The 17,294-nt window shown below is 33.7% G+C and overlaps 1 protein-coding gene across 1 annotated transcript in view; it reads left to right on the forward strand.

Annotated features, from left to right (window-relative positions):
- LOC129768484 (uncharacterized) overlaps positions 1 to 17,294 on the forward strand; it is a 425,523-nt gene that overhangs the window by 228,806 nt on the left and 179,423 nt on the right. The window contains exon 5 of the mRNA XM_055770172.1: positions 10,697 to 11,004. Within this exon, the coding sequence (XP_055626147.1) occupies positions 10,697 to 11,004 (308 nt within the window). The remainder of the gene's footprint in view (positions 1 to 10,696; positions 11,005 to 17,294) is intronic.

The raw sequence follows: 17,294 nt of genomic DNA on the forward strand, positions 1-17,294 counted from the left end.
TCAATATATAAATTGATGCGTGCACTAAATAATGATATCAAATGTGAAAAACTCTCATATCAATCGATGTTTATTTTGTTCAGAATAGAAAAAGAGGTTTATTTTATTTGCCCAATATTTTTGATGAAGCACCCATTGTCATGAAAGGAAAGCATTTTTTCCATGTCAACATACCAACACACCACGCGTTGAGTGGTGGTGGTGTGGTGTCCGATTCGCTTCTTCTACTCTACGCACTGCCGGTGCTTGGGGTGAAAATGCAAGAGAAACTGTACACCATGTTCGAACATCATGTGAACCATTGGGATTAAACATCGTATGTCCAAACATACCACGAATACAAACATGTCACATTTTCTAACATAGGTACGAAAAAATCATGTTTGTACTCAAACACAAAACTGTGAACAGCAGCGTGGACATGTTTATTCCGGACGCAGTGTTTTTTGTGAAACATGGAAGACTGCTATCCACAAATGGCTGCCACAATGGCGCTCATTTCTTCCATCTCCCTCCCTTACCCCTCGCCCGAAAATCAATAATTTTTCAATTTTCCGCAATGGTTTTGTTTGTACTGGTGAAAACATCGTTACTTTTGCGACACTGATGCCAGACAACATCATCGAAACAGCTATAAAAACCACTCAATAAAATGTTATTCCTGAGTCATAGCGTTTCATGTCATGAAAATTAATAAAATAAAATTGTGTTGATTATAATACAGTTATTATTTTTACGTTTAATAGGTCTATAATGTAAGTTTTAGCAACTTTAACATTGGATAAGAAAATTGTATTGCTAAGCTCGGAACACTGCCACGGCTGCCTATGCTTTCAAAAATAGTAAACGGAAAAGTATTACATTCAATCAAAATGACTCGACCAACGAAGAGAAGGGTTAAGGCTCTCCAACGTGAATATGTGAAAACAATACGATCAACGAAGGAAAATATTAAGGAATTATCAACATCGAGTTATTGTGCGGAAGAACTTGTTAATACCAAAAGAGCCCCAATTCGCCTGTGTTATAAATTTGCTCATGTTATGCTCGCGTATAATCAGAATTTTACTTCATACGCAAATACACCTTCTATATATATTTATATTTGCAATTGTTCATCAGAACACATCGTTCATACATTTTACTTCAGTATTGAATTGTTATTTTATTCCAAATGTATTCTAAGACTCATGTCAGTGAAGCGCCACACAGTCTGATAAGTGAATTGATCTATTTACGTACAAAGATCAAAACAAACGAAACAAATTGCTCTTCTCTCACAAACACTATTACCCCATTTTTACACGTGATTTTACCTATACTACTACAAAGGCTTGCTTCCACCTTCACCTGAACTGAGAAACGTTATCGTTTCCCAGCAGTACTTCACCGACTATAAAGATGTCGAAAGAAGGGTCGACGAATGGTTTTTCGTCGAAACAAAAAAAGTTTAATTGTATCCACAATTTGCCTGTGAGATGGACTAAGTGTGTAGAATCAAACGAGGATTACCTAGTATAGTCATAAATACTGGTACATGAGTAAACGTACTCGACACACAAACAGTCATAACTAATCAACTAACTAACACGTAAACTAATCCTTCTCTTCAGGGATTTGACAGTTGTTACTTTCAGTTTATTATTGTGTCATAAATTTGTAGTATCAGCTATTTACGATCATGGAGTAGATCACAGAAAATCTTATCGCGGGAGATGATAATTTTACAGAAATCCATGGCTGGAATTATTAACACTCCTATACTCGCGCATATCCGAGTTCAGTCCGAGAAATCAATAATTCGTTAATTTCTCAGAAAACATCATGTATTGGTATTGATTATTATTAATTTTTTTGTAAACTTAAAAAAACCTGAATTCATCCTGGTTGTCATTTGGACACCAATGTAACATATGAGCGTGTTAGAGGTGTGCGTTGATGCGATTACGAATGGTTTATTTGAATTTTTGGAAATTTCGTTTTTGTCCGAATGTGCCCCATGTGTGTTTCGAACAGTTCTGGAGCGCTTTCAGAAGACAAAAAAATTAAAATTTTGTGTTTATCAACAATTAATTCCGTTTATTTTTATTTCCAGCATATTCTGCATTTTTCTGTTTATCAATATTTGTCTGAAAGGAAACTGAAAAAAATCGTGATTTTGCTTTCTTCCGCTTTCGAGTGGTGGTTTTCCGCGGTAATTTTATTGGAAAAGGTTCAACATTTTCCGGGGACAAAGTTGCCAAAGTAAAATCTATCTGTGCTGTACACGAAATGTTTTGCAGCGTTGTTGTATTACCCGATGAGTCAGTTGCTACCTCCGCTCCAGTGGGTGAAATCATTTGAGCATTCAAAATCCTTCTCCGAAAAAAACTTTCTTGAGAATGAATAGCGACCTGTCATTTTGAATCCAGCTAGGATATTACTCAGATTGAAAGAAGCATTTTAAGCCGATGCAACTATACCTGAAAGGTCGTGTATAGAAATAGTTTTTCCAGGATGGTTGAGTAGCCTTGGTTGAGTAGGTTGAGTAGGGAAACTGAGAGCTTTTGTTTGAAAGGGCCCATAACTGAAACATCCAGCGGTTGTAAGCGATTTGTGACATAAGATATAAAAGATACATGAATTGCGCAAATTTCTCGGTAATATTTAATTGTTTCCAAAGTGCAATGATTGACTTTTTGATTGATTTTTGATTTTTTCAAATTGATTCGTTTACGTTGCTTTTTGCTACTCTTTTCAAATGTTCCAGAGCATTGAGGAACAGTTTTCCCGTTATGCAGCCGTTAGTTGGGAAATTAGCAAATACAATAGACCCAGTTGGACCACCTGTGAGCTAGAATCATGAAAACGTTCTATTCGAATCTAGTTTGATAGCTCTTTCCATCTCATCTCCGTTGATGCTGGTTCTATCGGTTTTTTTTTGTAGTTTCGAACCATCATTAGATCTGAGAATCAAACTAAATTGATGTTTGTTAGTAAACAACAATCAGACACAAATTTTATGAGGTATTAAACCGTGTCCGAATGTGCCCCGTGAACGATGTCCGAATGTGCCCACCACCATCCGAAGACAAATCAAAATCCAAAATCCAAAATCAAAAAATCGAATATCATAATGCACGTTTTTTTCATTTCATATTAGTTAGTAATTGAGGTGGTGTAGTTAAATTTCTAAATCGTTCACAAAGAAATTACGGAAATACTTACAACTTCAAGCTCAAAAGTTTCGAAACGTGTACGAAGAAGGGCACTGTGTTGTTTTCGTAAGTACTAAACGACCAGGAGATGTCAAACCATATGACAGCTGTTGGTGGAAGGGCTGTTAACTTACTTATATTTTTAATTTGGTTGAAAATTGTACCACTTAATTTTTACAAGCGTTGTCCGAAACTGCCTCCTTTTCCCCTACGCACTTGTGAAATAATTGCAATTGTAGAAGGAATGTGAACTGCAAACTATAAACTAATCGGTGGCTTATGGAAATCAATCAATGAAATCAATTGCATTTCAATTTTGGCATGTTGTGTGGGGTGACATGGACACGTTTCTGTGGGGTGAATTGGTCCTACAGGTTTAATGCCTTTCTTTGGGCTAATTGACTCCAGATGTCGCTGAATTACGAAAATTGGATAGGCAAACAACGTTAAAAGACGGAGGAGCTTGCAAGAGCAACACAGGGCATCAAGAACGGATTTTCTTTGACCAAACATCGAAAGTGTTTGAAAATGCTCGAACAACAGTGAAAAAATCCATGCAGAATTCGAGATGGTCTCAATCCAATTTGGATGGAATCTGACCAAGACACCTGGTATCGATCGCAGAACACTGTTACTGATTGTAATATTATCCCAAAATACTTTACATGAACATAAGTATGTTTTTTCGATGAAACACACACTGGTACAAATCACCCCACAGATGGTCCAAATCACCCCGCATCAAATTTTAATGTCCAAAAATCATCTCTTTTATTTTATAATATATCTGGTAGTCTGAAGCTTGATACTACGATTAAACATTATTGATTGAGAGAAAACAAGTGTAGATCAGTATACAACGTGACATTTTTTTTATTTAGACCGTATTGGTTTGGAAATATTAGCCGATTTGTTAAGGTGGTCTCTTCGAAGAAAGATCCGAAAAACGCGCTACAACTGCATGAAATGTAAACAATATGTTTGTCTCGAACATGCAGTTATGATATGTGGTGATTCTTACACCAATGAAACCGCAATCGATTAATACGTTTTTATGTTATTTTATAGCTCTTTATTCTTTCATTAATTATATTCAGTTGCTTACTCTCAATTAATAACAGGAAAAAACTTCGTTATTTGTGTTGGAGTATCAAAAATTACTCTGTTTTGAGGAGGCTGAATTAGAATTAGGCTGACTATTAAAACTGAATGTAGAAAACATATTTTCTGGATTTTTTTTTATTTGATTATACTCTCTTCTTCAAATACAGGGTCTTTCAGATTGAACGCTCAAGCAACAAATTTTAATAACTTCTACAAAAGTGAACCGATTTTTATTTTTTAAAAACTAAAATAAAGCTTATTTTAGGTCATTTTCGATGTGACCACCCCTTTTTTCGATAACGCGTTTTAAACGGTGAACAACTTCATGCACAACTCTAACATTACGACTTCGATGCTGTTGAAAGTCCGAGTTATTTCTTCTTTAAGTTCCTCCAAATTTCGTGGCTTATTAACATAGCAAAGGTCCGTCACGTACCCCCAGAGGAAGTAATCGACGACGAGAAATGTTGAAATTATTAACATAACTGTATAAAGTTTCATTAAGGCTTCGGTTGCATAATATACGTTCTTGTAAATTGTACCTCTTGACACTGAAAACCATCCTATCAGACTGAACGAGTAGCCGAAAATTATCCTCCCGAAGTGGGGAATGCGGTGTTACCATCGACGGAGCGAAAAAAAATGTATTAGGAGCTATTCGATTTTTTTGCGTGAGCGTTTAATCTGAAAGACCCTGTAAACACCGATAAAGCTTAAAGAATACATAATATCAATACTACAGAGAAGTCTTCTTTCGGTCTGTGACACCGTGCGCGAGTATACAAATTATGATTTTGCACGCAAGTACAGCAGGGTTAGAGAAGATCTGGGAAGATCTGCGTACAAGCGGCACACTGGACATCTGCTTACCGCCGCATTGAAGCTAAAACGTAAACAAAAGTCAAAAGCGCTGCGCAAGCGATACGCCAAGAACGCTCACAGACACATTTTGTTTACTGATGAGAAGATCTTCACAGTCGAAGAATCTTTTAATGAACAGAACGATCGTATATATGCTCGGTCATCATGGGAAGTGTTAAATGATAAAATTAATTGTGGATGAGACGAAGTCCACCGGGACTGCGTAAAATAATCTAGTCTATATAAATAAAAATGATTTGGTGTCCGTATGATCTACGGATTTGAATTATAATTTCTATGTTTGATGTATTTCGGTGTATTGGCTGCGTGAGGTTTATATACCAAAAACTTATTTGACATTATTAGAATGGAAAAAATAATAATTTCGGGCGGCAAAAAGTTCGCCGGTCAGCTAGTATGATAATAAAGGTTGTTATTTTAAGGAATTACCACCTTATGAACAACCCCTAAAAAGTCGGGGGATGATTCTGGGACATAACCGGAGGCACGTAGGACTAGACCAGGGGTGGCCAAACTTTTCGTCATTGCGGGCGACTAATTGTTCAAATGTCAGGTTGCGGTCCACCAAAGCTGACTATATTATCGAAATTATTAGAAAATGAATTTATTGTTAAACTATAAAACATAGTTTAGACTAAAGAAAAAATGTATATATAAAAAAAGAAAAGAATTATCGGTTACTAAATGATTGATAAGTAAAACATTATTTTCTTTAAAACCTTACTATTAAATATCGGAGAATGATTTTTTTTTCATAAAAATACAGCCAGGTAGAATATTATATTTATCAATTAGCTCGAGGTATCAGAATTATCATTAGCGAAAAAATAATATGGCGTTTTCGATACGATTGAAGAATAAATTCAAAAAATGAAGGGGAAATACTCTTTTTTTCATCGAGATAATGTACTTCGCTACTAGTCGAACGCAATAATAATAAAATTATACGTATTGCCGTTTGAACTACCTCCCTTGGTACCGTAAACCGGTGGGAAATTGATCACGATTTTCAGAAAAATTATATATTTCCGAATTAATTTACACCGAATTATTTTCAAAACCAGTACTGGTGCAACAGTCACAGAACGTTTGGACATGCTTTGTTGAAAAAAATCCTTGAACATTAATTTGGAAAAGGTTTAGCGAAAATTTTCAAAACATAGCATTAGGGTGAAGTTGATCTATCTATTTTTTTATTATTTTCTAGTATAATATGAGCGAAAATGTATAGAAACTCATTGGCCATTTGAATAATAGTTAAAGGGTTGAGGATACAAAATCTTACTTAATTCACCTAAAGATGTCGTCGTACCTTTCTCATATCTCGATCTGATTTTGGATCTGCAGGTCATTCGGAGATCATCCGGATTATCCTAATGTGGCCAATACTCTTGAAATGATCACCAATGAGCTAGTTTTGACAAATCATGAAGCTCGACATGTCGTATGATGGGATTTGATTCTAATGTGGTCACTTTCCTAGGAAACTTGATCCGGAACAAATGCGGGTTACGTCTATGAGGTCATAGAGACTTGAATGCATCATAAGCTAGTTTCAGAAACCCGGATCAAGTTTCCTATGGAAGTGACTACTTTATGACTAGAAGAAGAATAAAGTTTGATACCCTAAATGGTGGGTTTTGTGTAGTTCTGGATTCTGGAAACCCCGAATTTGTTCCGGTCTTATCTCCGGAAACCTTGGATCGATTCCGATAAATCTTTGAAAGGTTCTCCAAAATGAAATTTGTCAAGTCTAATTCAGTTCGACCGATTCCGAGAAAACTAAGCCACACATTGGTTGTCTGGTTAAGAGGAAAAAGTTGTTTTTCGTTGTGCTTTTTTGAAAAATTGATTTTTTCTCACTTGCTCTAATAGTAATTGTAACTAAATTATTGTTTCGATTCGTAAGAAAACAGTTGGTTGAGAATTAGTATGTTTAGCGTCTATTAAAAACGATGTTTGAAAACGTTTCTTTAACTGTACAGAAAATACAAAGCTTCAAAGCTTATTGTACAACATATGACGGACTACTGGAATGTGCATTTGCTGGAAGCCTTTTTTAAACTCATGTTTGACTGCTTGGCATTACATTTTTAAGTGGTCTAACGGAGCAAATGGTTCGAAGGAGGATCATCGATGTAGATCATGAGTTCGAATCTTGACCATTTTATTGATTTTTTCAGCAGCTCAACAAAAACTAAACAAGCGTCTGTTAAGGTGTTAAAAAAAGGATCCTATTCATAGAAAATTGTTAAAGAAACTAATGCAGTCAAACAAAGATAATCTTCTTTGATTGTGCAGTCTAAGTAGAGCTAGAAAAATCACAATATGGTCGAATAAACGTATACACCTTGATGTTGGATAACGTTTTTTAATTGACTTTTAACAGCATTTAACGACCAATATTGGCTAAAGCTTAATAATTTTACCTAATTTGCGTGAACAAGAGTTGAATAGAGATTATGATAACAAATGGTTCAGGCTTTATTAAGTATACGGTGGAACAAGTTTATCATCGTCACATTGATGGGGAATGGTTAATTGGGTTTATCTCGAATTTGCGTTCAGATCGTCATGGGTCAAATTTTCTATAAATCTCTTCCAGGGCATATTTGAAAAATACATTCAAATAAGTATGCGCCATCACTAACATACGTTTGAATACATACATTGAATTGTAAAGATAGAAGCTATTAATATTGAATTTGAGAATCGTCCAAATTATCATTCATCACTGCTGTTATATTCATGACTATATTTCTTGATAGCAAAAAATCATATGTTCTGTTGGCGTTATATATCAAATTTTTAAAATAAAATTAACAAAGCTTCATTAATTCCGTAATTCTAAGTTTCAAAGGCGAAGTTTTCTCCATACATTTACTTTTTATGCTTTTCGAAACCTGTATAATTATTTTCAGTATTTTCAATTTGTAATTTTAGATATGATGACATATCATGAAGAAAACATTTTTGAACAATTCTAGTGATATTTTTTGGGTAAATTATTGTCGAACAACTGGATGTGAACAAAATCAAATGACTAACGATCTGAATAAAAAAAATTAAAACAGAAACTTACATCAATACAAACTCATTATAAAACAATCACGGCAAAAGGTAGAAGGATATTAAACTCGTTGCATTTGAAAGAGGCACTATCCTAGATCAGCTGGCAGGCGCATAGGAATAGCTACGCGGCGACCGGTAGACCGCAGACTATTCTTTGGCCACCCATGAACTAGACTAATTGCTGTCGATTGAAATATTTTGTATTATTCCCATTTGTTTGAAATTTTCAAATAATAATGTGACTTGTGCGTAAAATAACCTATACCCAGGTTTTTTTTAATGCGGGTTATACGTACCTCGTAAAAAAAACTGCGTTAATTAGAAAATCCGCGTAAAAAGCCGCCTTAATTTGAAAATCCGTCACCCGAAAAATTCACATGTGAATCGTGGTAGGGGGCGGAAAAATGAATTAGGTGACTCGGAAAATTAAACTATGGAAATGTTGGTGGTTCTGTAAAGAACTTGTAGTGTTGTCTTCTTCTTCTTCTTCTTCTCGAATTGATATTCATCCATTCAGTTGTGAAAAAAGATCGAAAGTTTTCGTGACTGTAGGTCAAGAAGGTCTCGTGAAGTTCTGGCCCGAATTAACCAGCTGCCTTTTTTTTTAAATCAGGAAGAATGAAAATAAAGATCAGGAGAAATCAGAATAATTAATATTGAGTTGTCCGCGAAGTTTGTGCTGAATAGGCTATCTATTCCGAAGATAATCTACAAATAACAATGCATTATATAAGTGCGGACCAAATATTTATTCTATGGTCAGCACTTTCATTTCCAACCAGGAAAATTTCCCACTGGGATCCCACTGTTTTTATTACGATAAAAATTTCGTGCAATGAAGTGAAAAGCACAAAATCAGGGAAAATCCGGATCATTTCAGTGAAATCAGGCTAAATGAAAAAATCATCAGGATATCAGGGAGTGTGCCAAAAAGTCTGGGAAATCCTGAAAAATCAGGAAGGTTTGCATCTCTGCCAACTGCCATTACAGCCGGCATGTCGTAGAAATGGTATGAGCAAAATTATATTGATTTTAAAGTTTTTTAAAGTGTGAATCCGCTCAATTGTCCAGATTTTCTCCAGATAATTAACATCATCTGATAAAAAAAGGGATAAAGAAAACAACATATACGGTTGACAACATAACGGTGCAGAAAATGGTGGGAAATATTGAGCGAAAGGTTCGCATCAGAAAAGCAGAAGAATATTTTTTCTTGTATTTTGTCCTTAAAGTTTAATAAAAAAAAAATTAAAAAAATATTAAGCTGAAGGTGGCAGTATACTGTTTGTCCGTAGGTAAAATATTTGACACTTTTTAACAGATGAAGTTTGGTTTGAAATTTGTACTCTATTTTGGTTGCCACTCTTCAATTATAAACAAACGGCAAACAATGTTAAATATCGAACATGGAAAATAATCGACTCAAGATTTTTAACGTAACCTAACCATGTACAGACAGGTTTGACGAACAGACCGAAGAAATATTTTAGGCATCCAATAACTGAATATTTGCTTGCGTGTCGAATATATTTGAACAGTTCACGTTGATCAAATTTAATCTGTCAAACAGAGTTAAATATTAAAGGGTGCTCATGCACTGTTTGGCTTTGTCCAAACAGTGCATGAGCCCCCTTAGGAATATCACAACTATAACACTTTGGTTTTCTCAGAAGTTCGGACATGAAGACAAGAATGGGTGTAATTTGTTTCTGATTCAGTTTTCTGTTTTGCATTTCGTTGGAAGACAATGAATCTGATTCAGTAAAAGTGGAGGCGATCTGGCGTAGTGGTAACATCCATGCCTCTCACGCTAAAGGTCACGAGTTCAACTCTCACTCCCGACATTCTTCCAAAAAATGGAAGTTGAAAGTCACTATAATACAGATAAAAAAAAAAGATTCAGTAAAATGATACGAAAGATGAAATCAGCAACAATGCTTGCACTGAGTAAATAGCCACCACAATGGAAACTAAATTCATCATCAACTGATTAAACCAGTTCCAACTTCTACGTTGCTTCTCCAATCCCAGCGAAACAGATAAATATTCTGCTCACAATGTTCAATTGGTCCATGAAATGGAATCAGAATTAAGTGAAATGATACGGAGAAACGACAAAAATATGCAAATGCTGTAGCTATTATTGCAGTGGGTTGCACAAAATCAAGCACTATTTACGAAACGAAAAGCAAGCACAGACAAACAAAGTGCAATGCTGCTGGAATCGAACTTAAATTATTCAGAATGTGTCATGTCGAACGTTAACGAGCTGAAAGCTGAATTTTCTTCTCGAGTCTCCTGCCATCCCATTTTGTCACTTTATTGAAAATCACAGTTTCCCTGAAATCGATAACACGATTAATTTAATATAATGAAAGCCATTGAGCTGAAAACATTCATTGATTGATAATGATTTCCTCCCCATTACTTTTTCTTTACAGAATTTTCAAGTTTTCCGATCTTGAAGTACAGGCGTCGGAGTATCTGTTGCACGCATCTGTTTTGTCAATGGTGGAATTTGACGACGATATCTTCGCCGCCGGAAATTGTTTCGACTGGAATCAACACCCGGCGAAGAAGGGTTTATTTTGTCCGTTCGCTTACCGCCTGCCAGCGCCCGACCAGGGCGCATCGCTGGCCAAGGATCTGGCCGCCGAGTATCATTATTTGGGCAACACGTCGGAGTGGTTTTTCCTTGCTCGGAAGAACGCCGAGAAAGTCATCGCACGGAATGAGCAGTACATAAAGTGTGAGTATCAGTTATTTCCTGCATGTTGTCCTTGATTCGGATCGATGGTGAACCTCATTAAAAATAAAAAATACCAGTGACATGCACCTTGCCCGATCGATTCATTCACGCAAGTAAAACGACACGGAAAGGATCTGCTATATCCAAAACCAAATCAACAATGTATTGTTTTATTTGTGGAATTCTAATTCTTGGAGAAAAAAAATAACGATTTTCTATACGAAATATTCTCCTCTCCGTCATGTGCTCAATGGATTGAAATCAAGCATATTTTTTTATAGATTGTTGTCCAACATTCTTACGAAATACCTCGCCCCCATCGAAACGTCCAGTTCTTGCGACCTTCTTCAAAGAGCTCCGCGCCAGCTCGTGATTACGCTTTATTGACAAGAATGTCTCCACTTCCTCTTCTATTCCACAAAGTGGAATTTCGCCTCTTCTGCGTCATTTTTATTTGCAGGAATTCCGATACCACACGTGTTTGGTCCAGTTCTTGCAATTTCTCCGTACATTCTATTTTAAGCACAAATTGTTGGCAACAGTGTTTTAAATCATTATCCAGAATAATTAAATAATTACATATTGTGCATACAATTTGCGTGTAGAAAAAATATAGGATATTTCTAGCTTTAAAAACAACAAAGATTTCTTATGAAAATTATTCGGCAAATCAAACATTTAAATCAATTCCATTCGGAACTTTAATATATTGAAAATTGAGTTCAGGAGAATTTCTACTATTGCAAGACGCCCGTAGAAATTATGTTGAATTTTGTCTATAATCTGTTTATTTCCTTCCAATCCTAACGAAGTTTCTGTGAAATCAGCCGTAGGAAATGTGCGTATGATAGTCCGATTTGCACAAGAGCAATTCCAAATGGAATCGACAAATGACAAAACATGAGTATTTTTTATTCGAATGAAAGTTTGTATTCCGTTTGGGTTGGCGGAATACAAACTTTCATTTCCACAGAATTTGGGAATTTTTTTTGACTCAAGTGTAACTTTTGAAAAGGGCGTATCGATTTTAGTAAGAGAAATAATTTATAATATCAAAAACTAATAATTTATATATCAAATAAATAAATTATATATCAAAAACTATCAGTCCTACTGAAATAGTGTTTTAGAAAGAGTTATAGAGTATTGATGTTAAAATGTGAAAAAATATACACTGAGTATAAAATCAGTACTCATCTTTTTTTTTACAAAAAAAAATTGATTTGCAATGTCTTCAATAGATATTTTTAAATTTTTTTTAATTTTTTCTTATACAGAAGTCATGTAGAAAATTTAAAAAATGAGTACACATGGTAAAACTATTTTTAACGAACTTTGTGAAACATCAAATTTTTATGAATTCTCGAAACTTCGAATTTTTGTATGTTAACAATCATTTTCAGCCACAAATTATGAATCCTGATGTGATTTAAAACAAAAAAAGCTCATTATCAATCTCCTTCTAAATGCAGTAATTCTCGAGATATTTGAAAAAAAAACATTTCAATTTTATTGTCTTTTTCAATTTTATTTTTTTTAATTTATCTATGCATTTTATTATTTTTTTCTTTTTTTCATATAAAATAGAAGTCATGTAAAAAATTTGAAAAATGAGTCCAAGGTGGTGAAACTATTTTTGACAAACTTTATGGAACATCGAATTTTTATGAATTTTCGAAACTTCGAATTTTTGTATGTTGACAATCATTTTTAGGCACAAATTATGAATCCTAATATGATGTAAAACAAAAAAGGTCTTCATAAATCTACCTCTAAATGCAGCCACACTCGAGATATTAAAAAAAATCAAATTTATTGTCTTTTTTATAGTAAATAGGCTCTTTGTTTGTCGTGTTACACCGCCATGTTCAAGAAATATCATGAATTTGCTTATAATTTTTAACAAATCGTGTTTTTTTATTTTTTTGTTATGATGACCGTTTCCATTTTAGGGTGGTCCAAAAATCAAAAATCAAATCGCATTTTTGCCAAAAATGACTTTTTAAAAAAAATCATAACTTTTGAACCACTGTACCAATTCAGATGTACGACATATCAAATTAAAGCCAATTAGCTGGTCTTTTTTGGAAAAATACCACAGTTGCAGTAAGTTGAATTATGTTTTCGTTATTATTGATTGTATTTTTATTTTATAGTTTTCATGGTCTCGGAACCAAAGGCGCTATATTTTTTTATATTTTTTCTAGAAAGCTAACAATGTTTCACATTCTATATCTCGAAACCAGAGAGGCGTTTTTTTCGTTTTTGAGTTATTATTTTTCGAAGTTAACCGATGGTTCGAAAAATCATTTTTTTCCCATTTTTTCTACTACAAAAAATCATAACTTTTGATCTACTGGACCGATTCAGATGATCGGTATATCAAATTAAAGCCAATGAGCTAGTATTGTTTGAAAAAAAAATTCTACACTCTGAATAGAAATGAATTTTGTTTTTGTAATTATTGGTTATATTTGTTTTCTATAGCATACATCGTTTCGTCGATCGTCTGAATCGGTCCAGTAGTTCAAAAGTAATCAATTCATTCCAATCATAACTCAAAAACGAAAAAAAATGCTTCCCGAGATATGCTAGGTAAAAAATCCTCAGCTTTCCATAAAAAATATAAAAAAAATAGCGCCCTTGGTCCCGAGCCCATGAAAACTATAAAAAACAAATACAATCAATAATGACAAAACCTGAAACTTTTGCAAGCGTAGCATTATTTCAAGAATGACTAGCTTATAAGCTTTAATTTGATATGTCGACCGTCTAAATCAGTTCAGTAGTTCACAAGTTATGAATTTTTGAAAAATGTCATTTTTGGAAAAAAGGGAAAAAGTCGATATTTCGGATCACCCTAAAATGAAAATGATTGTTAACATACAAACATTCGATGTTTCGAAAATTCATAAAAATTCGATGCTCTAATAAGTTCGTTAGTTTTACTATCTTGGACTCATTTTTTTATATTTTCAACATGAATTCAGTTTTATATAAAAAAATAAAAAAAAATTAAAAAATACATAAATTTAAAAAAAAAATTGAAAAAGGCAATAAATTAGTTTTTTTTTAAATATTTTATATTTTATTGACGAATCAAAAATACAAGTTTTTGCAATCGGCATTTTTAGTTCGATTTCATTTTGAATTGCACACAAGCAGCAGGTAAAAATGAAGATAGAAGATGAAAGACGTATCATTGGGACTCATTTCTCGGCATTCATTTTTCGTTCCATAAAACAATTGGATGCGAATTCGTTTACTGAGGGCTAACAAAATAAAATGCAATATAGACAGCCAATTTCCATTGGTCCCAAGATCTCCAGTTGTTCCGGAAAGTCATCTGCACAAACATTGAAAGCTTTATCGTTGGAGGAAACGGAATGGAACCAGGACAAAATTCTGTTTCTACAATGATGCAACAAATTGGGGCTTGGGAATGGTTATCGTAAATGTGTATTCTTGTCGGAGGTATACAAGTGGAAGTATGAAAAACTGTAGCACTATGGAGTAGAGCATCATCATGAGTATATCTGAAATGGAACATCCGTGAGTGTTGTTGAGTGTTGGTCAGATGCAAATTTCGGAGTGGATGCTGCCCGTACTGCTGGTGTATTTATATTTCACTGAAACTGAAAACGGAAAGAACAAAAACGAAGTGGAAACGAAGGATGATCGTAGTGTTGCGTTTTGTTACGAGACACAACCCAGACAACCAATAAGTATTAAATTCAAAATTTATAAGCAACTCTCTACCAAATTATTGATGATTGACTCGAATTTGAATTAAGCGTTAATGTGATATTTAAATGTCTATTACATGTACGTTGGGGTAAAAATCATGATTTTTGAAGATTTTGCTTGAATTTTCACCAGGAATTGTTTATATCGATATTGCAGCCAAATTAAGAAAAATAGAAGTTGGGCGTCAAAGAACAAATTGTACAGCGGTAAAGAACTTCAATTTAATTGATAGAAACAATCTAGTTTAATATAATTTTTTGGGACAAAATTAATAATAACACATTAAAAATTATTAACTTTTAAGTTTTTCACTTCCAAAATGTTATTAAAATTCACTAATTTACTTGTTCCACTACTCTATCCTGTACTAAATTTTCTCATCTTTCAAATGAAAGCATCAGAAATGTCTACCGTAGCGTACTTTTTAATGTAGAGCCAGTTAGAGGCCACAGAGTCCAAAACAAAAAAAAAGTTCTATAACTCTGTCATTGTTGAAATTCTAACATATGCGTAGGAGTATTTTTTTCATCAAATATGATCGTCTATCACATCCTGAGATAATCCCTCTTTTATTTACAAAAATCGGAAAATACATGCAAAATACAACAAATGGAAAAAATATTTTTTCTGACTCGATTATATGCAGTGAAAAAAAATCAAAAACTGTATATAATCGAGTCCGCGCTGTACCAATAAAGAGGAGGCAATTTAGTGAGTAAACACCATACCGTACTTCTTTGTGCTTGTACTAGATATATACAGTTATCCCATGCCAAGCCGATATAGTGGCTCTCATATTCTCGTGAAAATTGATAGTTTTGTTTCTTATAATAAAATATTAGACCCGTATTTTAATTTTTTTTTTCATTGAGGTGCCCATTTCTATTTTAGGGTGGTCCGAAAAATTATTTTTTCCCCTTTTTTCCAAAAATGACTTTCTTCAAAAATTCATTACCTTTGAATGATTTAGATAATTGACATATCAAATTAAAACCAATTAGTCAATTATTTTTTGAAAAATAATAAACTCGCAAAATTTTTAGTTTTGTTTTCGTAATTATTGATTGTATTTGTTTTTTATTGTATACATTACTCTGGACTAGATTATGCTATATTTTATTACATATTTCTTCTTAAAGGTTAAGTTTTTTTACATAACATATCGAAAAATGAAATATGAGCTGAGAGATAAGTTTTTTTTCGTTTTGAGTAGGACGAAGGTATTACCTAACTAAAACAGTTTGGAATATAATAACTCAAGAACGACAAATATTACATCTCTTATTTTTTGATATGCTATGTAAAGCTATCTCACCGGTAGACAGCAATATGTTGCATTGAATAATGCCAAAAGTACCCTGCGTTCAATAAACATTGGTATATCAAAGGGCAGCAATATTGGACCCCTGTTGTTTCTGTTGTACATCAATGATATCGGTAATCTGCCATTGATAGGAACTGCTAGACTGTTTGCTGACGACACAGCATTGTTTTATCCATGTTCTGACTCTAGAACCGTCGTATCAAATATAGAAAATGATTTGAATTTTCTTTGTAGGTATTTTCAACAAAATCTGTTGTAACTAAATTTGTCAAAAATGAAATACATGTTCTTCCACCCACCAAGGAAAAAAATCTTCGCTTGTCCCGACCCAAAGTTTGAGAGTGTTTCGATTGACAAGGTGAACAATTTTAAATACCTTGGAATACATTTAGACAAATGTTTATCATGGACACAACAAATAAATACTTTAGAAAGAAAAATTTCCTCACTTTGTGGTATATTGAAGAGAGTATCCTACTTTGTATCACAGAGACCGTTGATTTTTTTTTATTTTGCATGTATTCACTCATTACTGCAGTTGGAATAGTAGTTTGGGGACACGCATGTAAAACGAAACTTAAAAAACTACAAATGTTGCAAAATATGTGTCTGAAAATAATATACAGGCTACCAATCCTCCATCCAACGTTAGACTTATATTCCGACGATTCTCATAAAATAATGCCTCTTCTTGGATTACGCGAATTTCAGACCATTAAACTTATCCACAGCGTTATAAATGACAATGATATTCACCATAACTTGACAATACCTATAATAAATCATCAACACATCACACGACAAGCACAAAATTTAATGCGAAGTAAAGCAACAACTAATGTTGGTCTGCAACGCATTATGTTTTATGGACCATCTCGTTTTAATGCCTTGCCATCTGAAATTCGAATTATCACATGTTCTGATAATTTTAAAAAGAAATTAAAACTATACCTCAAATCAATGACCAATGTTTTCGTAATATAGATCGAAGAATCATGACTCAAAAACGATTAAAAAAATTAGCTTTCAAGAAAAAAAATAATAAAAAAGTATAGCACCCTCTAGTTTGAAGCAATGTAAACAATAAAAAACAATAACAATCAATAATTACGAAAACCGAAATTATTTTCAAGTGTAATATGAAAATACTAGCTGAGGTATTCCATACATCGATCATCTGAATCGGTCCAGTAGTTCAAAAGTAATAATTTTTTCAAAT

The sequence above is a fragment of the Toxorhynchites rutilus genome, chromosome 2 (genome assembly GCF_029784135.1).
Source record: "Toxorhynchites rutilus septentrionalis strain SRP chromosome 2, ASM2978413v1, whole genome shotgun sequence".
Classification (NCBI taxonomy): Eukaryota; Metazoa; Arthropoda; class Insecta; order Diptera; family Culicidae; genus Toxorhynchites; species Toxorhynchites rutilus.